Below are 23,948 nucleotides of genomic sequence, written 5' to 3'. Positions count from 1 at the left end.
TATTCAAACTTTTAGAGATGTTGCTTTTCTTAATACATTAGTATTTCTAAGTTATATTGAGATGAGGGACGGTTAAATGCTTTAAAAATGCTAACTGTGTTTTCTTTGAGAATATGAATTGATTGTATTGTCTCTGACAGAATAACCATATGCAAAAGAGAAAAGTGAAGGACTTCTGCTTTAGTAGACATGTTTACATGGTAACATTACTTATATTGCTGTGCAGGCATGGAGATAAAAATGCTGGCTTTAAAGGGAGAAGCAGAAAAGATGCCATTTTCACTGCTGATATTGTAGCTGAGCTTTTTGAGGAGGAGGATTTATGTCCATATTAAATAGCAAAACATGAGTCACTGCCTCTGCTGCTTGTGCCAAAATTCTTATGTTATAAACAGTTAATCTCCTTTATATAATTTCGCTGAAAAGATCTGGATTAGGGTACCTCTTATTCTGCCATTTTGGGGAGCTAGAAGTTATTTAGGATATAGTCTTCAGGTCAAGATTTATTTTTATTCTTGTCTTTTACAGCTGGGTTAAGTACAAACCACTAAGTCAGTGGAGAAAAGAATGATGACTGCTTAAAATTAAGCTATTTCTTTAGTACATGGTTTATCTCTAATTTGTTTCTCCATATAAGGCCAATTGTAGGTGCGTTTTAAGGCTTACTTGTAACTTCTTTTGAATCTTTTATGCTTGTTATATTATACATGAAGAAAACACTTGAACCGTAAATTTATGATAAATGATTAAGTGCAGACTGATATGGAAAATTAACTCTTAAGGGTGGATAAATCTTCTTGCGCTTTGATCACTATTTGAAACAGATGCATCAGAAAGTAGTTAGGTCAAGAAAATGAACATCAGTATCTTTGAGTCTTTATTTATTTATTTATTGCTAATTCTTAGGACCTAAAGTATTTACTTTTCCAATGCCCAACTTACTGATTTAATGAAGAGGGGGATTTTTCTCATTAGGACTCAGTTTACATGCTTTTGCTGAAGTAAAGAAGTACAAGGTAATTTTTTATTCTGTTGCTCATGCTTTTTTGAGTCTAGAGTTCAGAAAATTGATTTTTTTTCCCCCAAAATGCTATTCCTCCACTTATAACTATGTAAGTCTTATTTTTTTACCTTTACTGTCATGCAGTCTTCCCTGTGACTGAGAGTTTGCCTTAAACTCATGGTCTTCAAAAGACTGTATGCCAGTTGAGATGGTTTGTATGATGCATGTACAGATGCTGTGGTCCCTCTGATGTACGTATAGAACTTCAGAGTTCTGGATACACTGAAATGACATTGGAATTCTAAGCACCAGCTGCTATTTTTAAGATAAATTCTACCTATATATATACATTTGCAAGGATGCCATGTCAGGTCACTTGTGAAAGTATTTTTCATGAAAGTAATGCATTGCTTTAATACTCCACAGTGAGTTTAGACTAATGATTTACTGACTTACTGCTTTTAGTGGTCAGTAATTGTCTGATACATTTTTAGTTATCAGTGAGGTGCTTCTTTGCTTGCAAAAAAAAAAAAACCCAAAAAACAAAACAAAACAATAACAGAAACACAAAGGAAGAAAAAATGCAGTCTGGAAATGGTGTTGTATCAATGGTTACCCTACTGTAATTTTTCTGTTTCTTTGATGTCAATAGAAGGATGTTGATACCAACAATAAATGGATAAGCCAGATATTCAGGTAGTTTAAATTGGTGTGCTGTGAAGGATCTATACAACTGAGCATATTTAAGATGCATTCAAAGGCAAGAGATATTCTTTTCTTCTAAAGATGATTCTGAACTAATTTTAGTAAATGTGGGTGGAATTACTGGTAAATGCTTTATTTATTCTTTCCATTGCAGAATGTCAAACTCCTTTTGGGATAATTGTACTGTTAGAAATAATTTAAAATATGAGTATGTGAGGAAAAAATAGTCTAACAAAAGACCATTTAAGATCATAGTAGTGGTTTTGAAGGTAGAGAACATAATTAAGACTAAGGCCTGGGATTGTAATTATCTAAACCTCGTTGGGTAGGTGGGAAGATCCTGGCATTGTGTTTGTAACCATTTTAATGGGAGTCTAAACACAGATGAATTAATTATCTGTATCTATAATATTATAAGTTTTTTTATTTACAATTTGAAAATATTCTGCCAGAGAGCTGAAAATTTAAAAGACTTGTTTATGTTCATTGTATAATCTTATTTAATTATCTGTCTACTCCAAACCCTGTGCTGTCAATTGAAGGAATCCCATATATTTCTCTGAGAATTGAGTCTGACTTTCTTCATCTTAATTAACCAGCTGAATTTCATCCTACTTTCCAAACTGAATGTGAACCAAGTAAAGCACCTTTTTTTTGTTTGACTGAACGTGAGTCAACCATAGCTTGAAATGGGAGTAATTCTTAGTTATTCACATGTTTCCGTGGGAAAGCTGCCCTTGACCTGTGGTTGCTTCTGATGGGTAAGGAAACAAAACTACAGTCAGTAGTTATGTCGGTTTGACATAATATTGTTGATGCATGTAACTGCTGCAATTTGAAGTAGATCTCTAATACTGTTTGGAAATACTTGAATAACGAACAGATATAGAACAAGCCAAGCTTACCAATTCCAAGCTGTCTAGAAGCTAATTTATATGAGGGGCAAGTTCATGGCTTTTTTTTTTTTTTCTTTTTCTTTTTTTTTTTTCATGAACTGTTTCTTTTGGGTGACCAGGACCTTTGAGCTTAACAACAATAATTTGGTAGAATCTTAGTGTTATGGATTCAAAGTCATTCTAAGGTCACAGTCAGATATCCTTGCTTGGGGAAAAAAATAATTGCCTCAACAGCTAATGCTTCAAAAGAGCTTCTGAAAATTCAGCTATGTTTTTCACAATTTTACACACATAATTTTCAAATTGAAATAGGAGCTCAGTTTATTATATATAATATCTATCTAAAATATATCTATATTATACTGTTATCTACCATATATATATTATGCAGATAGATATATAGAGATACATATGTAATACTTCTTTTCTCTTGAATGTGGGGAGAAAACGCTATGTGAACATAGCTTCAAACCCATGAGTGTAGTCTGTCCTTAGCAATTTTTATTGTATCTGTTCCGTCTGGCTTTTCATTTATTCACTGACTTAAGCTTCTGCATCCTTTCATTCTGTACTTAGCATTCATTATAATGTCTCTACTAGGCATGTCTCTGATGTCTCTATTCTTATTTTTCCATTTTCTTTGGTCCCCTCTTCTGTATAATTTTGAAAATGCGTGGTCAACGGGTATACCAAGTATATTTATGTATGATTTGCCTATGTTCCAGTAGTTGGTGCAGCAACTTAGAGTTTGTCATTCCGAATCTGGAAAAAAAAAGTCTCTTCTACAAAGGGTTTTTTTTTGTTTGTTTGTTTGGGTTTTTTTTTTTGAAAGATGGCTTAAAACTTTAGTATTTTAAGTCTTAGAGGCTAATGGTAATTTCAGGCTTTTGCCATAGTCCTTACCTTAAAACAAACTCTTGCTTATATAGAGAAGGCTTTTTTATGAAGTAATACAGAAACAGAGCAGTAATTGTTTTCCTAAGCTGTGATGTATTTCTCCTACAGCTATGCAGAGGAGTTTCTAGCGATAGGCTGATAGAATTAGTGTAGCATACTCAGGTACTAAATAAGTGATTGAAGAGACTCATAGCAAGAGAAAATGTGAAGGAAGGTGATACCTTCTATTAGACATGTGTTTAGGCCTAAAAGCTGCTCTTCTAAAGGAGAGGTTGAAATGTACAGATACTGCTTTCTGGCTCAAGAACCTTTAAAAACTTCTCATAAGAAGATTCTCATCAACTTCCACAAATGCTAGATTAGGGCTAGTAAGAAAATTGTGAATTGTAGAATTGAGGCAGCGTGGAATATATCATGGTCAGATGGGATGAGAATACATGATTAAAAGACACACAAGTAATGATGTAGAAGCTTTTGGATCTGTTAGGTATGAAATGCCACATTTATAAGACCCAAGAGTTTAAAAAAACTCTAATTAGATGTTAGTATATCTTAGGCCATTCAAGGCATTTGTTTCTTTCATGCACGACAAATAGTTACCACTGTGGATGAAATATATTGATGCAACAGATAAGGCTGGAGAATGAAAAGAAATCCCATGTCTAAATTAAGCTATAAGATAGATTTGGATAAGCAGAAGTAATTTACCTTCTTAGCATTTGGCTAGCATCTGTGTTCTTTTTTTTTTTTTTCTTTTCTCCTTGTACTTCGTACGTAGAAAAATAATGGGTCAGTAATTTTTTCAGACGAGTTCTTATTAAGTATAATATGTGCTGTGGAATGTCAACTCTTGTTGAAAGTGAAAACTGTAAATTCTAAGTCAGTGAATGATGACTAGGCAGAGGGGAAAAATAATATCGGCTACTAGCTTACTTGTGTTACGTCATCTGGAAATTGCATTATCTTGATCTTGGAGTCAAAAGATTGGTCTTACTTATTAAATTTAGACATAAAATGAAAAACATTAAGATGAACATTCTAACCAGAGACCGTAAGAAATGCAGTATGCGTTATAAATCGTCTAAGGCAAAGGAAGCATTTACCTTTTGGGAGATTAGTAATGTTGATACTAGACTAATATTTGTGAAGAAAAACACATTTTGAGGCACTTCTGTATTCTTTAAACTTTTCTTAAAATTCAAGGGAGAGCAGCTTAATGTTTCCTCATAGTAATTAGTGTCTGAACCCAGAGAAACTCATGATCTTAGGAAGAATCAAGTTATTGTGTGATTGTAGTACATTTGTTTTGGCACAGGATCAAAAAGAACTATTTGTGTGAATTAGGATTCTTCTTTCTTTCACAGTTCTTCAACAAGCAAACAGAAATAAGAAACTTCAGTTGACCAAACTGATCCTGGTAAACAAGGTTGCTATGAATACATAACAACTGAGCAGCTAACTATTGGTTTTCCATTCTTGTTTTAATTGCACTAGAAGTTTTGTATGTAGTGGTGCATGTTCACAGAATGTGCTAAGATGAGATTAATTTCTTCTTTCTTTAATATAAAGACTGTGTAGATTTAATTCAGATGTGCTATAAAATGACTGATGTCACGTACATTTGAAGATTAGGAGGAGAAAGTGGTTTTGAAGACAAAGAATTTTAATAGAAAAGAGTTGCAATGTCATATGTAAGAAGGCAATCATGCTGGGATATTATCAAGACTTCTGATAACTTAAAATGAAAACTAATCAGGTGTTACAGTTTAAGATTTTTCTCTTATTTGAAACTTCATTTTAAAAGCTTAAAAATACAAGTGCAGATTTTTCTCTTTTATTTGATTTGGCTAGACAGGTAATAGGGGGGTGGATGGGAAGGGTTAAAGGGCAAAGTTACTTGATGTGACTTTGGCCCCATCACAGTCCTGAGCTTAGTTTGTCTCCCTGTTCTAGAATCTTGCATATTTTCATATATTTTGTATATGTGAAGGCTTGTATACCTAAATGTAAGTATGTATGTTAGTACATACAGAAAAGGTCCAGTGGCTCCTGCGACAATTTAAATTAGTTCTGGGGTTGATATATGTTGTGCCCAGCTAACTGTGGCCTTTAAAGGATGTTCTAACAGACAAAAATTGCAGGAGTACAGCTTAGGAGTCCAAATATTGTTTTGTCATATATAATATTATAATATAAAGTATAATTAATACAATATATTGTATAGCTGCATAATTACCTGTATGTGCCTGTGTGTATGAATGAGTAATATCTTTTAAATTCGCATACTAGCTTTCTTTGGAAAGAAGGACTTTTTTTCTAGCAGTTACTGTTTACAAAGCCAGAAGTGTAAGCACTTTGATACATCTGATGTCTGTCTTTAAAAATGTATCCCAAATATTGTATATGTCTTTGCAGTTTCAAATCCTGGGTCAAATTATTAGAAAAAGAGTGTCCCTTTCTGTATAGGAAAGATTGCTATACAAAAATCTTCCCATTAAAAGTAAAGATTGTTTAAGGAAGCCCTATGGGCCATGTACTCTTGTATTATTGACAGAGATCTTTTTCTGCTCTTCTATCTTGCCTTGGCAACCGGTATATCATACGGAAGGAGAACTGAAATCCTGTAAGGAAAGTTAGTATTGTATAATTCTGGAAAAGAGTAAATCCTGTAAGATACTTAGCTTTTAAATAAATAGGAGATTAAATTTAATATCTTAGAATCAATGAATAGTTTAGGTTGATGGTGCTCTGGAGGCCAGCTGGTCCAATGCCCCGCTCAAAGCAGGGCAACCTTCAAAGTCGAATCAAATTTTGATGTTAGATTAGGTTGCTCAGGGCCTTGTCTGGATGAATTTTGAATGTCTCTGAGGATTCGCCAACCTCTGGCACTCTGTTTCAGTGCTGACTACTTTCTTAGGAATTTTTTTCTTGAAATATAGTTGGAATCACTATGATTAGTTCCTTAAACCTTAATATATAAGGCAAGATAGAAATTCTGTAGTAATGATCCCGTATCAGGTCTAATACTGAATTTAGAATGTATTGTGAGTGCATTCTAACCCACTGGATTTGTGCTTTCAAAGCCTACCAAAGTATATATATTTTGTGAAAACTAAGAATAGAATTCTGAAAAGCTTTTCTGTGTAGTCAAATCCCTCCCTCACTGAAGTCAGTAAAATTTTACTTTTGTTTTAAACAAATGCAGATTTAGGCCAATACAAAGCATTTTGAAATCTTACACTGAAAATAATGTCACTTATAGGGTGCTTAGTTACCATTGTAATCCTTTGTAGCCATCCATCAGAACCTTTAGGTTTGTAAAGCTAAGTTATGCAAAGCAGAGACTTAAGTGGGTGATTCAGCAATGACTCTTTAGCAAATAATTTTCGCTGAACTGAGGCAGTTAGCCACAGCATTAAATAAAAGTCAGTTCATAAACACACTGCTTTAGTTTGAGCTTGGGTAAACACAGTACTTTACTCTTCTCTTTTATGCTGTATTCTGCTCCTGTCAAATTTTTGTAGGCTAGTGCCAACAAAGGAGAGACATGTAAATCTATTCTTTTTTCTGATTCCTTTGTGGTAACGTTCTCTTGGGCAATATTCACTGACTAGTCTTTCTCTGTGCTATAGAGGAAGCAGTTTTAGTCTCATTCCCTTTCAAGATACAAATGTTCCTAACTGAGTACCCAGGGACTTCTGGGGACTTCTTGTTTTTTATTTTGCAGAATATGTTTTTAAAATGTCCTTAAAGGTTAATGTAGTGTTCAAATAAGACCCTGATGCTGCAGGCCTTTGCTCATGTAAGAGACACATACTGAATGTAAGAGAAATTGTCTGTATCTGGCCCAAAGATAAATATACTGTGAACATTAAAACAGATCTAGTTATTGTCCACAGAGCTTTGTGCTAATCTTTATGGTATCAGATACAGACACTGAGTAGGTCTGAATGTGCTGGTAATATGTCTTCAGAGAACTAAGATGCATGTTATTTCCTTTAAGTTAAACTCAAATTTGATTTTCTTTTTTTTAAAGCATTAGGAGTATTATTTATCATCATTATTTAAAAAATAAGAAATCTTACTGCCTGCCCTGAGCTTGTTGAAAAGGTTTCAAGCCTGGAAGCACTTATGCTAAATATAATATTAGAATTATAGAATAGTTGTGGTTGGAAGGGACCACTGGAGATCATCTAGTCCAAATCCCTGCTCAAAGCAGGGTCGACTAGCGTAACATACTCAAGACCTTGTCCTGAACTTAGAGTTTCGAGATCTCCAAAGACGGAGACTCCACAAGCTCTCTAGGTAGCCTATTCCAAGGTTTGAGCACCCTCACAGTAAAAAAAAGTTTTATCTTTAAGTGGAATTTCCTGTATTTTAATTTGTGCCCATTGCCTCTTGTCCTTCCACTGGGCATCACGAAGAAGAATCTGTCTCCATCTTCTTTAGTCCCTCGTATCAGGTATTTATACACATTAAATAAGATCCCCCTTGAGCCTTCTCTTCTCCAGGCTAAACAGTCCCTGCTATCTAAGCCTCTCCTCATATATTAGATGCTACAGTCCCTTTCTCATCTTCATGACTTGCACCAATATGTCCATGTCTGTCTTGTATTGGGGAGCCCAGAATTGGGGTGTCTCAGTGCTCAATAGAGAGGAATAGTCACCTGCCTCAGCCTGCTGGCAACACTCTTCCTAATGCAGCCCAGGATACCGTTCGCCGCCTTTGCCACAACAGTGCATTGCTGGCTCATGTTCAAATTGCTATCCACCAGGATTCCTTGGTCCTTCTCTGCAATGCTGCTCTCCAGCTGGTCAGCCCCCAGCCTGTACTAGTGGATGGGATCATTCCTCCTCAAGGGCAAGACTTTGCACTTGCCTTTGTTGAACTTCATGAGGTTCCTCTCTGCCTATTTCTCCAGCTGTCGCAGTCCCTCTGAACGGCAGTACAATCTGGCGTATCACCCACTCCTCACAGTTTCTTACATCTGCGAACTTGCTGAGGGTACATTCAGTTCCATCATGCAGGTCGTTAATGAAGATGTTAAACAGTATTGGTTCCAGTGTTGACCCCTGGAGTACACAATGAGTGACTCGGCTGCCAGCTAGACCTTGCACTGCTGATATTACCAAGCCAGTTATCTCATTATAGAAGGCTGTCAGGTTGGTCGAACGTGATTTCCCCATGACAAATCCATACTGACTGCTCCCAATCATCTTCTAGTCCTTTGTGTGCTTGTAAGTGGTTTGCAGGAGCTATTGCTCCAGGCTGATGATAATCTCAAATATAATGTAGACTGTATTTTACGAGGACAGAAAAAACAAACAATAAAAATAAATGCTAGGGCTAGAGGGAGAGACCTGGAGCTAAAATTGTGTTTTTGAAATATCAGCTCTTTAATGAAGCTTGTAGTTAGATCAGTTCTGGTACCACCAGATCGAGGGTCCTTCCTTACCTGTTTGAGGATTCCCAGGAGTGTTAAATCACTAGAACGTCCTGTAGGATGAACTCAGAAGATGAGTCCTGAAGTTTCATATTTAAATGATATTATCTATACGGATTTTGCTTACACAAAGGAGGCAGAGCTAAATTGCTTCTAGGTATACAGCTCCGTTGGAGTTCTATAGTTAGTACTGTTAATAAAGGAATAGGATTTTTTTATAACATTCAGCTTACTGTGACTCTGAAGGAAATAATTATGCAGTATTTATTTTGCTATGCTTTTGAGTCCAAAAAGGTCTTAATCTGACTATTTAGCAATAATTCACTTTAATCCTGGAGATTTTAATATTTAAAGAAAAGAGAATCCACGGTGCAGCTTCTTTGGTAGAAATAGAAGAAAAATCTTCCGCAGTTGGAAAACTACAGGCTGTGTAGGTGTTGAAATGCCTCCTGATTCAAATTCTTAATTGGCAGCAAGCCAGATACTAAGCATTTCTGGTTTAAAGGGGAACACTCCACTTTTCATTACACTTCTTAATCATAAAACTGCATTTTTTAGCAGTTCTAATTTCTTCCATTTTGATGCAAAATGAATAAAGTAAAATACCTTTTCCAAGTTACTTTGACTTTTTGCTTTATCACTGGATAGTACAAAAGTACACATTTTTCCTTGATGAGGCTGCAAGTTGAATTTTATGAGGTTCTGAGCTTCATCCACTCTGTGACTGTTTTCCACTTTGGGGGCTCTAGACTTCCCAATTCTACTTTAAAACTTTGTTGGAATTAGCATGTTATACTCAAATGTGCCATAAACATGAAAAGCTTGAACGTTCATTGTTTTAAATTAGATAATAAAATAGTTTTGAATAATACAAAAATATTGCAAGCTGTAAATAGATTAATTCTTAATTTAAATCCTTTTACAACGGGTGACACAATACTGTCCTCTTACTGAGTTTAGATGTTACTGAGAGACCATGTTTTTATTGAGAGAGCTCATACATGTTTGCAAAATGAGGTTGTAGGGATATCAATACTAAAATCAATCTGAAAATGTGTACTCTAGTCACTTTTCCCTGATTTTGAATGGCTTTAAAAATGGCTTTAGTATAGCTTTGACCATAAAAACTTGTCAACATTCTTGTGTTTACAGACAACACTTAAAATAGACTGGTGTAGACCATAACTAGCCAGAAAATTGGCTCCTAATACTTTTTAAGAAAATCACATTAGCTTAATTTTGCATCAGTAGTCTAATTTTATTACAGAGGATTAAAAAACTAGAGACTTACTGATACAATTTTTCAGTTGTAATGCACACTGTATTTAAAAAAAATGCAGTATTGGATCACTCATCTGTGTTCCAAAAGTAAAGTAGAAAGCAGAAGAAAAAGATAATACCTATCCAAAAAATACAGGGAATGTGGATTATTTTTATGCTGTTTGCAAAATTTTTCTCCTTGGCCTTGAAATTACGTATCTTTGATTTGTCTTGTCTTTTAGGTTGTTGAATTTTTTGGTTAAGATTTTTGTTATTACACTCTCTTGTGAATTTCCACGTAAGTTTTTAAGTATTTCAGTATAATTTTCTGAAAGCTCAGAAAATGAGAAAATACATAACAAATATTATACATATAAAATGATCAAGATTTGAAGTACCACTGTCTTTCTGATAACAGAAGAAAATGAAGAAAATGGAAAGTGAGGGAAGAGACACTGAAGTCATGATCCTTCAACTAAATTATCTGGTATTAAGGTCACATGATAAATCATTGTTATAGATAGAAATGGAACTCAGAATTTGCTAACCTTGACCTTGTTAACCTTGCTTCAGACTATCTTCCGACAACCAGAAGACGACCCAAGTAACTTATGAAAATTTGAAATAGCCACATTTAACAGGAAAGAATACTTCTGGGCTGCTGCAATTATAACCGTAGTTCTCAACTTTACCTAGTTTTACGTCTGTGTTAACCTCCATCCCCAGCTATAGTTTTTATTTGCTTTTAGTTACTTTAAATGTACAGAAACAATAAATGTGGAGTCTCTGCTCTGGATATGTTTCCCAAATTTTCCTTAGTGGGTCAGAATGTTGCAGTCCTGATTCCTGCACTGTGTGATAATGTCAGTGTGGGGTTCACAGCTTGCTAATCCCGTGTTACTCATTGTAGAATTTATGATAACTCTTCTTCTATTTGTGTTTTTAACTTTGTAATATTTAAGAATTACATGGCCTGCAAATAAAAGACAAAAACACTGATTCATGGATTTCATGGTAGATAACACTCATTCAGAACAAAGTTAATGCTGTTAGTAAGTTGATGGTATACCCTTGTTGGTGGCTCTTGAAATCTGGAAACTAGGAATATTTGATTCTGTCCCAGATCAGTTATTTTAATTTGGTTGCTGTAATTGTGCAGACATTTCTGAGGGTACTGTATGTTGTTATGTCGGAAACCAGGGGGACTACTCCTAGTGATAAAGGTAAGCATAACCCGACTAAAGCTTGTAATGTATTTGTGTGGGCAGGATCTGTCATTCGTTTACAATGCAGGTATCCACAGGTGAGCTAGGCTCTGTCTGCCTTTATATAGGCAGTAGAGGGAAACAGGCATTTGCAGAGTACAGTCTGTCTGACCTGTTTTTGCTGAGATAAATTGTTCCCTGCCAAGACCTGTTTCTCTCCTTTGATTACAAAGGAAAATTATCTTAGAGGTAGACGCACACAAGCTAAAGTTAGGTTGGGTTAATTCAATCATATATGCTGAACTTTAGGCATGCTTTGGAAGTACTGGCACCTTTATGTTAGATCTGTGCACAAACAAGATATAAATGCAATAGCAAGATTGACCCTTTTTGGAACGGGAAGGTTTTGCTGGGGCAGAGCTTTTCCCATGTTAAGACCCTTATGCGGACCGATAGTTTGTACTTTGAGTTTGGTAAGTATGCTCATCTACAGAACAGATACCTAATACAGAAGTGAACTGTTGTGTGTATGACTACTCAGCAGGTAAAGACAGAACAAGGATTTGAATTCCAGAATTGCTGCCTTCCAGCCTGTGCTTAGTTTTCTAGGATATACTGCCTTCTACAGTGGAAAATTACCTTTGTAAAGATACTGAAGAATACTCTGTCTTTCAAAAATACGCCTGAAATGTAGGTTGCTAAACACTATTAAGTTAATACCAGTGATACCTAATTAGCGTTTGAATATTTTTACTGCAGTATTATGAAGTACTATGCAAAATAATAATAAAAACTCTTTCCAGCAGGACATTATAATGTTTCTCTTAGGGTGTTCTATTCTCCATTGATTTGAATCAAAGCTTTTTACTTTTGCTTCTCACTTATTATGCAAACATATCCTTATTTTTAAAAGTGCATTCATATGCATTTAACAAAATAGAGCTAAATTGGACTGCTTGTCTGTACCTGTAAATAACTATAATTTCATTTAATCTTCTAAAAGACATAAATGTTGAGGATGATTTAGAACATTAGTGGAATGTACGATGATATATTCAGCTCTAAATGCTGCAGGAAGGCTTTGCATCTTAAATGTGAATACCCCGATGTACTGCAGGGGCAGAACAAGAGTGGAAGGTCGTTTACAGTCACTGTCTGGTGACTATTATATGTACCTACTTCTGCTAAGAAAACTCAGAATGACCATGGGATAGGGTGTGCTATATGGAAGTATTTAAAAGTAGTTTCAATATGGATTTCTTTTTAAAATATATGTATAATCATATTGTACATTTAATTGTAACGTCACACTAAGAAAAATGCTTGCATGTGTTCATAATGTACAATTGAGTTTAGTATGCTTAAAAACAAGCATTTTAGCTGTTTGAATAGTTGAATTTGCTCAGCAAAACAGGTTTTATTCATTTAAACAGGAAAAAGTGCATTTTAATATTTAGTTTTATTGTTAATTTTGGTATCCAGAAAAACCATAACCTTTCGCTTTCCTATTCCATTTTAGAAGTTCATCCACTTTGGAAGTTTTTGTTTTCATCTCGTGTCTGTCCTTCGCTGGTGCCTACTCTTTCCCTCCCCTCTTTTCTTGTCTCTTTCAATTGCAGGAGAGACAGAATGAGAAGAAACTTAGAAGATACTTAATCTACTCCAGCTTTTGTGTGCTTTTGATGTTTCTTTAATTGTGCTTGACAATATGAACATACATTTGGTTATCTTCCCTAAAAAGAAGCAAAAACTGTAGGTCTCTGCAATAACTTTGTATGTTGAGTGCAGTTTTTATTTTTTGTGCTTCCTTCTATTTGTCCCCTTCCTGTGCTTTATCATCTTTACTCTTGTAATAGGAAAGCTTCTACAAAACCACTGCCTTGATGATCCAGTTTGAAAAAAAGGTCTTTCAGATGTCTTGCATTTTTCCCAAACCTACATTAAAAATTAGAACATTTCATATTAGAAATAATATAGAACAGCTTTTATGGTTGATAGTCTTTTAATATTGTTTTCTATTACATAGTATCTTAGATTTAAAAAAAGAGTCTTTCGACTTATATGATAACATTGTGTGTGTTTTTTAATAAAACCTGTGAGCTTGTGGCCATCTTAAGATCAATGCTTAAAATGTATGTATTTTTGTAAGCTCTGGCCAGGATATCCAAGGAACAAGTGTGGTGGCAAATCTTCCAGTCCTGATGCGACAGAATCCTGCAGAAACACTTCGTCGGGTTTTGCCAAAAATCAGAGTAAGTTTGTGTTCAGTGAGGTTTGAATGCATCTTTTCTGCTAGTATAAGTATTTTAATAAGAGGAAAAAACACAAATAATTTTATTACAAACTGAAATTATAATATATCTTTTTGGCACTCCTTAGGAAGAGGTATCTCCAGCAGATCTGCATTAATTCACTGAATTTATGTAAATACTATATTTTTTGGAAAAATGTCGTAACAGGAGAAGAAAGCAGAAGTAATACTGTTTACGTTTTCTAACGATATTTACATTTAGATAAAGGATAGTTTAAAGGACATAAGTATCTCCCTCTTTCTGCCCTGCCCCAGGTGTGACCCCTTGGTAGAAGAAATGAAAAGGTTCATTTAAGGTGTGGTTTAAGGAGCCGTTTCAGCCAATATAAGACCATACTGCGTCACAAAGGCAGATCTTAATTCCTAGTAGATACACACAGTCAGATGCAAATCCTAGTGACTCTGAAGCTATTTCGATGATGATAAATTGGAGGATTTTCATTGGAACAGGGTATTGTCACTCTTCTGCCAATAGCATTAACAGTTCTCTATCTGTTTTTATGTCACTAGATCAATCTGGTTTTAATTAAAAAATCATTTTCTAGTTAGTCCTTGGTCTCTTCAGTCCTGTTTGAGCATATATGCATCTGTTTTTGTTGCGGCATTTTCCCTTTCATTTACTAAATTCTTTCTAAGTCCAGAAATAACTAATGGATGTTCTGCACTGTTTTGGCTTTGGGGTAGTTGGTAAATTGGACTACTATTGCTGACTCATTCTTAAAGGAAATACTGTTAAGGCTGAAGAGCTATCACCTGTAGTAAACAAGTGTTTTTCCAGTACTGAGATAGCACCTCATTCTTCTGTTAATTTTGTAAAGGAGGATGCTGTTTCTTATTATTACTATCTCTTGTCACTTGCTTCCCCTTTTCCCCAAATTCATGCTCAAATAAAGGCAGGTGGAAACTTACTGCTCAATTTGAATCTGCATGGGTTTTGAATGCAGTGAATTTGATTAGATAGAAAACTGGTGGAAGTAAGTATTCAAGGTTCATTTTTAAGTGAGTGAGAACAAAATCCTTGTAGATGTTTCACTACTCTACCTATTTGTCTTTGTTAGGATCAGGATCCTGCTATATAAAGACAACTATATCTTAAGAAGATTTTATTTCCAGATTTTAATAAATAGTGGACTGTTCATATTTCAGAATATGCTGTTTCAATATCAGCTGTTTAAACTATTTAGGATGGGTCAATCCTAGGAGTCATTTTTTTTCACTTTCACAATTCTAAAGTTTTCTTGTAGTTAAAGCGTTGAAACAGATCAGTCTGTGGTCAGGTTTCCTGCAGTTGATCACTGGTTTAAACCTATATTATATTTACACAATTTTGCAGCTAAAAGAACCTTACGTTTGTAAGCAGCTGTTTTGTTGAATGTATGTGCTGTGTATGGGAAAAGAGGTAACTAATCATGAAGACTTATCCTAGGAAATTTGTTTTTGAAGCGTTGAGTTGTGTTATTTTTATAATTTCATGGACAGACTCAGTTTCCCCGTCTGTTTTTAGATCTGCTTTTGGCATTTTCACTGGAGTGATTCATTCATGATTTCACTAGGACAGTGTAATTTTTTTCTCATGTGGTTTAAAAATCCCTCTTTTCAGCACCATTTGCTAATAGGAAAGTCATTTTATTGTTGCAACCAGCTAATGGTTAAGAAGAGTATTTAGATCGCTTCAGGAAGACGAAAAAGAGTTTAACTGGTTACTAGTCCAAGCTGAATTTGAATCTGATGATCTTCAAGAAGTGGAACTGAAAGTTTGAGTTCTGTTAAGAATCTCCTAGGCTATGTTGTCCTCTCTGTCTAAGCACTTTAAGGATGAAAAGAAAAACGATCTTCTGTAGTAGTTGCTGTGTGTTTTCTTGCTGTATCTATCAGATTCTCATTGTAAAGTGTAAGATAGTATACGTTGTAATAATAACAAAGATGACGTGTCTGAGAGTCCCGTGCTTATGTCATACAGTTTTCTCTCCATTGTGGAGGTGATGACCAAATAGAAAAGTGGGCCTGTGCAAAAATGATGGTACTTGTTTGTTCCAGTAAATTATCACATATATTTCATTATTTCCTTTGTTGCAGTTTTAAAGAAACTAATTGTACCACACAGCTTTTCAGTAGTAGAAGCATACCTCTCTGCTTTTTTGATTTTAAGCCAGCTACTTTAACATTATATTGATAAAAGAAATCTAGAAAAATACCATATTATGAAGAATTGTTTTTTTACTGCCTGTGGAATTAGTCTTAAATCTCTCCCAGTCTTAAGCAAGAGGCTGCTTGAGATGCAATTCAGTATTTTTGGAAAAACTAATGAATTCTATTTTGCTCATTTGTTAGGAGTTGTTAGAGTGAAAGATGAAGAACAAATACCTATGAAGTCTTCAACATGATTACTTAGCAAATACTTCTCTGTAGGATATTTAAATGCAAACTCTACTGCATACTTTTCAGCAGAAGAGTTTTTGGTTCCATGTTGTAGGTGTACTCTGTAACATCAGACGTCGCCTTTCAACTTGATATCCTCTCCTGAGATCTCTGTGATCCCAGGAGACTTCTGTCTCTCAGGAAGAGTTGTTCCAGCTCTTAACTGATTCTTTGAACTCAGCAAATGGCTGAGAAAAAGCTGTCTTCAGAACTGAGGAGTAGTACAGACTGAGAGATTGTTTAGAAAACATTGAAATGGTTGTAGTTATAAGATTCTGTACTTTAAAATGCAGGTCAATAGGCATTTTATTAAAAAAAAAAAAAGTGTAATGCTTTGAGGAAAATAGTGACTTGGTGATGCAGAGTAATTGAAAACCTTTAACTTGAGCTAAGTTTTTGCAGTTACTGCCATAGGTTATTCTGACACTTTCTCATGCATTCTTTCCTAAACCAACTTATTGGCTTCAAGAAAAGTTACTATTTAAAATACTGAATCCATTTCTGTCTCTGTTTTTTTTTCTGCTTTGAAAGCTGAGTACTTCCTGAAATGGAAGAAAAGTATATTTTTAACTGTAATTTGGCATATATTACAGAGCTGAGATGTTTGTTTCTATCAAAGCCATTTTCTGTCAGGGTTTCTTAAATATTAGTAAACTCTGATGTTTTTATGCATTAGTATAAAAGGAAAATATAATTTTGTTCTTAAAAATTTAATGGGTCTTGATGGTAAGCTGTTGAAAGTAAAAATTCCACTATGATTTTAGGACAAAAAGAATTTTTGCATATACAAGCAGGAAATGACTCTGGGAAGAAATAAAGTGGTAGTCGTGGCCTATCTCTCACTCTTAAAGTCTAATTCGTGAATACAGTCTTTGGTTCATGTCTTGACTTTTTTATATAGGGATGGAGAAAAATTAAAAAGCATGATCAGGGCCTGGAAAAAGATCTGTACAGTGAGAGTTAGAGCTCAGTATGTTTAGATCAAGAGGTACTTAGTGATTTTGTAAAAGTATGTTCCTTATTGATAAGAAAGCATATTTAACTGGAAAGGTATATGAAGAAACAAGAGTTAGGAATTGAAGACAGAGAAAAATTAGAAATGAAGCAGACATTTTTAATAGTGATAATGATTAACCTTTGAGCAAATATCCAAGAAAAGAAATATATTTTCCGTCTTGTGGTTTCTTTTAAATCCAGACTGAATGCCTTTCTAGATGATAAATTAAATGAGATTTAAGTTAATGGGATCAAGGCAGAAATAAAAGTGCAAAATATAATGGCTCCTGATATACAGGAGGTCAGTCTAAATCGAAGTGTTCCTTTTGGCTTTAAACTTTATTAATTAAAACTCTGGAGTGAATACGAGTGAAATTTCTTTCTATGGATACTGTTATAAAGCAGATCCTTCTATGGTGCTGTTACTTAGTATTTACTCTCATTAGCAGAAGAATAGTTCTGTTGTACTCATGTTTGCTGCAGTTTTAATGATTTCAATGCCTCTGTTCAAAGGCCTTCAGTGCCTTTGACTGCAAAATGGTGTTTGGCATCATTAGCCACTTGACCTATTATTTCTTTTCTTATCCTTATTTTTATTGGAGAAATAGTTCTGACTGTTAACTGGAAATTTTGTATAGCCTATAGAGGCATGATCCAGCTCATTTGCAATTATGATCTTGCAAATAGAGTCTTACATCACAGGGAACTAAGCTGACCGTTAACTTACTGCACTGGTTTCATGTTTATAAATTGGGAAAGATCACTTATGAATTCAAATTTGTACGTGAAAAGTAAGTTGTATAGTAGTCGCAGGACGATATTTATCTGATGATATTGTCACTATATAACAGGGTAAGAAAACCAGCTTACTTCTTATATACTTGCAGAAACCCAAAAGCAAAAATAAATACTACTTTTATTAGAGCTGAGGATAAAACAGATTAAAGAAGATAAGTGTGAGAAATGTCCTGGCTGTCTAGATTAAAAATTTTACTTTCACTTGTGAGAAATTGATAAATCTGGTTACTTTTATATAAAAAACGTAGAAATGGATATAAGCAAACTTATTTTCTTCCTTTAAACCAATTAGATTAAAATGATGTCAAAGACCCTTCATATATTTAGCCATAAGTGTTTTAGGGCTGTGATAAGCAAAATCAGATATGTCATACCTAAATAAACATGATCTAAGTAATGATTAAACTGTGTGTCAATATTTGGAATAAGCTAATTAAAAAACCCAAGCACATTACATATCATTTTGAAGCTAACATAGGATTGAGCTTATGAAGTATTTTTATAAATTCTACAGTTGAAATGAAGTGGCATCTGATACGGATTCTTTTGCACAGAGATCACCACTCTCTAGATTTTTGCATGCACCTCCTCGTGAACCTTGGAAGTCATTGAAATGCAGATTTAGGGAAAGCTTAGACATGCTTCCCAGCATTTATTGTTGTGCACCAAATGGTTCCTTTCGAATGATGTTAGCAATATTTTCCCTGTTTTCCATCATTGCTCACTGCTACCAGAAGCAATGGAGGGAGGTTTCAAATACCTGATTGATTTTTTTGTTATTATTTTTATTTTAATAAGAGATTTTTTCAAATGTTTTGATTGCAGAAAACTGTGGCTACTGTGTGCTGAACCGTATGCATCAGGCCTTATTCAGTGCTGTCTGATCTGTTCCAAACTCGTTTTCACAATTACTTATTTTCCTGTTATATCAGCGTCCCCTTGATAACTTTGTTTTTTCCTAGTTCATTCCTAGTTCATTTTGTAGTTTAGGAGGAACTAGGGTGACTTTTCACCCTGTCTTACACCACACAGTAATGTTAAGGTCTATCTTTATATCTTGGAGCTTCTGTAATTCCCATTTATTTCTGTGTCTTTCCAGTCCTAAATGAAAATCTCTGTCATATCAACACAATTACTAACCTGATAGACTATATTTCTGCTTGCAGTATTCTTTCAAGAGAATTCTGTTGCTGCAGCGTATTAAACTAGAACTGAATTTTCTCTTTTCCAATTAGTGGAATAAGCCATGCTTTCTAAATTTTGCAGCCTTTGATGCCTGAACTTAATTTGTAGACATTAGGATAGTTCATGAACATGTTAGTACCCTTAAATTCCATTGAATGTCCTTGTCTGAGTAGGATAGGGAGGAAAAGCTTTTCTCCTCCAGAGTGAGAATCTGTGGTGATTCCATGTACAGAAAAATGCATTACTTTGTAAATAAGTAAATTTATATTGCGTGAGTTTAGGTTGCACAGCTTGAGGTCAGTGAAACTGAAACGAGAAGGGAGGCCCATGCATTTTTCATATGCAGAACTGTACCGTTCTGAGTGCAAACATCAATGCAGGCAGATGTGTAAGCAATCTAGAAATTTACATTTCAATGTCTCCTGAGGTCCATGAGGAGGCACATCCAGAGAATGTGTTCTCACACATGATTATTCAGAGTTGTGTGGATCTGTGGAGGAGACTATTTGGAAACTTTATTTGATGGTAAGTAAGCCTGTTTGCATTATGTACAAAGTGAATATGTACATAAAATTGAGTTCAGCTCTGTTATGTTTTAACCTGCAATGATGTCTTTGCATCTGCAGTGTGTGGATGGTTCTTCCGATTTTTTGGAGGTTTCTTTCACTGAGTGCATTTGTGGGTTTTTGGGTTTTGTTTGTTTCTTTTAACAGTTGTATATCAAAATCCTAGAGCAATATGCATAGCTATTCTGATCCCAGAAACATTCATATTACAAATTCAGTAAGTGGCCTTATTCTTTGCTATGGCTGTTGTAGTAACAGTAGAAGAACAAGAGTGGAGACAGTCCATGGAGATAACAGCGCAGTTTCCATGGCTATTGAATGCATTCTGTTACACTTTTTAGTTGGCTAGCGGCACAATATTTTTTGGGGGCAGGGGGGAATGCTGTTGTATACTCAGGTATAAACATTTGTAGATAGCTCTTGAGAGATAAGTAATGATTTTCTCTTAAAATTAGATAAACTGAAAATTTATACATTTGCACATACAAACTGGTTGGCATTTGTCTAATGAAAGCTTCTTACTGTTTTACTCTGATAAAGTAAGCAAAGTCTACTAATTCATTTCCCAGGTGTTCTCTGCATAATTTCTTCTCTGCATAATATGTATATAGTGGGTATTTTCTTAAAATTTAGTTTAGGATAATTTTTTTAATTAAAAAACAGATTATCTTTAAAACATGATTTTGAGAAAACACTGTTCATACAAGCACATCAAGAAAAGAAACAAAAAAGCCACCTACATAGAGTATCAAATAGGAAATGTAGGCTCTAAGAAGTTACCAAGTTGGAAATCACTCATGAAATGAGTGTAATGCTTTAGTAGTAGACTAATGCACTTAATTGTCTCATGGGGCGGAAAGATGCATTTAGACAAACAAATGAAACACTCATGTAACTGATATGTACATATTCATGATGATTACTATGTCATAAAGTACATACTGCAAGCTTTTGGCACATATCTCTGAAAGTGAAACATGCTTTTTATTTCCTCCCAGAAATTTAGTCAAGTTTAATTTCCATATTATTGTTATTTAACTTTTGAACTGGTATTTTTAAAGATAGCCTAATGAACTATGTTGTTACACGTTAAACCTCAGTAAATGCTCAGTTATCTGGCTAAATATCCTAATACATTTTGCTTTATATTTAAGAGAATATATATACATTTTTATTTGTGTTCCATGCCAGTTGGTAAGGGCTGAAATTTAAATTGCTGCTACTATTTTAGTATCACCTTCCAGGTGAAGGAAGTGCTTCTTTCTAATTCATATGCTCAAACAGAGGAAGTAAGTGTTAACTGGCTTGTTTTTACATCTTGTTTTATAAAAGTAGGAAAATCCATACATAAGCATAGATGAAACTGAAAGTTACAAAAAAAATTATAATTAACTTCACTTTTCTTAAGAGATTCCTGTTATAAAATGAGAGATTTGAATATTTCTAAGTAATGACTATTAAGAGAAAATGGTTTTGCAACCAGTATTGTAATCTACCCAGATTTTTGCATACTGATTCTTAAAAGTGAATGTAAAAATTTGAGTGTTCTTTCAATAACTTTCTGGCTCATCCTTTTAAATTGATATAATTTGTAATTATACAGGAAGTGCTGCATGTTGCAGGAGTGGAAATGCAGTTAACAGCTGCTGTTTCATTTTTGACTATTCTGCAAGAGGAATCAGTGTCCATTCATACGTACTCCCACTCCTTTCTACACATCATTCTACAGAACCTGGAACACAGGGATGCAGGTCAGGGCTGTACAACTATGCTGATGACTGATTAGTTCTATATGTTTTGTTTCCTTAGCAACTGTACAATACTGTGTAAAGGAGTGAGTGCAGTCACTGGGACTTTATTTTTCTACACTTGCATGAAATAGAACATTCTGGCATGCTGACAACTTACTGGTATTAGAATAAAAATCTTCTTCATACTGATTAAAGCAAAGAAAAACACTTTGTTTGGAGGACTAAATCCTGTAGTTTTTACTGAGTCCAAAGTTCTGAATTAATAAAGTTCTTTGGCTAAGAAAATAGAGGGAGAATGATTGACATTTTTTCTATGGTGATTTGTTTTTCGTAACTTCTTTGAAACTATTTTTAGGTTACAAAATAAAAAATGGCCTGCTGTTGCAAAAGTAGAAAGTTTAGCTGCAAAAGAAGGGAATATGCATCTTCTAAATGAAGAAAATGTTTTTAAGACAAAATAATTATTTTCCCCTACCTACACCAAAATTAGGGCAAGAAAATGGGGGCAGAATTTGCTTCTAATATATGCTGTGAGTGTACGAAGTCTTGAATGCTAATTTAGTGCCTTTTAGATATGTAGCTCCCTGAAGAGGTAAATGCAAGAAGTGAGAACTAATTTTGTAAAATCAATGTGTGTTTGGTTATACTTTTTGTATATGTACAACATAACATATAACCTGTTTCTTACTGGCAGGTGTCAGCAATGCATGGCTAGAAACTCTTCTTGCTGTAATAGAAGTTTTACCCAAAGAGACTATCAGACATGAGGTAATAATATTCTCCCCAGTTACACTCAGAGAAGATTAATGTTGTTCTGTTTTTCAAAAGATTGGAGTTCCATACAAGTCTCATTCACTTCAGTGAGATTTGTGGCAGTTCTACACCTATGAAAAGCAGTGACACTTGTGTAACATACTATAAGAGAGGAATGTGCTGAGGCCAAACAGGAAGGTCACCTTAAAAAGCTTCAGTTCTTCACCAGATAAATACTATATATATTTTAACACTTGCCTTACACATAGTATTCTTAGAAATGTTTTCATGTATCCTGTTTCAGTTTACAGGGTAGTATGTCCTTCTGTCTCTTCATGAAGAAAAGACATTTTGTTTGTTACTAGACAGAATTCTGCATTTCTACTAAATGGGACTGACTGCTAGAGATATTTCTCATTGTGTAATCTAATGTCCTGCAAACACTATAGTTTTCCACTGGATGGCTCAAGAAAAAGGAATGAATACTGTCACTAAGTCGTAATGTACCTCCTCTTTACTCTGCTAATCTATTCAGTTTTGTGCTGAGAATTCATATTTGATTGTTAAGTTTAAAAGTTTTTAGATAGGGTTAACTTACTCTGTTTGTAATTTAGAACAATAGGGAGCTGTAAATATATTATTGTTTATGTAGTATAGAAATACACATTAAAATTAGCTGGTAAATGAAAGCCAGCACTGTTTTAAAGGGGGGGGGGGGGAAAGAACCTTCTGAAAGGTGAAAAGTTAGGAGGAAAAAAGGAGAAATTAATCTTGTCAGCTCCAAATCTGTTAGTAGTGTAATTTTAAAGATGTCTTTTAAATATAACTTAGTTTTTCCCCTGATGTTTATGTAGAATGTAGGAAAACATTTACCACAGAATGGAAGAATAGTTGGGGTTGGAAGGGACCTCTGGAGATCATCTGGGCCAACCTCCCTGATCATGCAGGCTCACCTAGAGCAGGTTGTCCAGGATCATGTCCAGTTGGGTTTTGAATATCTTCAAGGTTGGAGACTCCACAACCTCTCTGGCAACCTGTTCCAGTGTTTGACTACCCTCAGAGTAAAGAAGTGTTTTCTTGTGTTGAAGTGGAATTTCCTTTATTTCGCTTTGTGCCCTTTGCCTCTCGTCCTGTCCCTGGGCACCACTGAGAGGAGTCTAGCCCTGTCCTCTTTACACCCTCCCATCAGATATTTATAAACTTTGACAAGATTCCCCTGAGCCTTTTCTCACCCAGGCTAAACACTCCCAGCTCTATCAGCCTCTCCTCATATGACACGTGCTCTACTCCCTTTATCATCTTTGTGGCCTTTCACTGGAGTTGCTCCAGTATGTCCATTTTTTTCTTGTATTGGGAAGCCCAGAACTGGACACAGCACTCCGGACATGGCCTCACCAGTGCTGAGCAGAGGGGAAGGAGCACTACCTCAACCTGCTGGCAGTGCTTTTTCTAGTGCAGCCCAGGATACTTTTGGCTCTCTTTGCTGTTAAGGCACACTGCTGGCTCGTGTTCAACTTATTGTCCACCACGATCCCCAGGTCCTTCTCTGCAAACTTCCACAAAAATTTGCTTTGAGAAGATCACAACTGATGAAGCAATGTTGATTCAGCAGCTGGACAGAAACCATCTGAAAATTGACTTTTTTTGTATCAGAAAACCTAGGATATTCTATTTTTTAATATTTTTTGTAAGTTAAAATCCTAGGACAATCTTAGATTCCAAGGACACAAGAACGGGTGTGTTGAATCAGAACAAAGGTCA

The 23,948-nt window shown here is 34.9% G+C and overlaps 1 protein-coding gene across 9 annotated transcripts in view; it reads left to right on the top strand.

The window, feature by feature from the left end:
- PPP4R4 (protein phosphatase 4 regulatory subunit 4) overlaps nt 1-23,948 on the top strand; it is a 72,882-nt gene that overhangs the window by 10,626 nt on the left and 38,308 nt on the right. For 7 of the 9 annotated variants that reach the window (XM_064512135.1, XM_064512134.1, XM_064512133.1 and 4 more), the window contains 3 exons: nt 13,559-13,661; nt 21,287-21,434; nt 22,129-22,202. In XM_064512135.1, the coding sequence (XP_064368205.1) occupies nt 13,559-13,661; nt 21,287-21,434; nt 22,129-22,202 (325 nt within the window). The remainder of the gene's footprint in view (nt 1-13,558; nt 13,662-21,286; nt 21,435-22,128; nt 22,203-23,948) is intronic. The other 2 variants (XM_064512139.1, XM_064512138.1) reach the window with 2 other exon arrangements.

The sequence above is a fragment of the Dromaius novaehollandiae genome, chromosome 5 (assembly GCF_036370855.1).
Source record: "Dromaius novaehollandiae isolate bDroNov1 chromosome 5, bDroNov1.hap1, whole genome shotgun sequence".
NCBI lineage: Eukaryota > Metazoa > Chordata > Aves > Casuariiformes > Dromaiidae > Dromaius > Dromaius novaehollandiae.
Note: the sequence above shows the minus strand (reverse complement) of the source record. Positions and strands in the feature narration are given on the sequence as shown.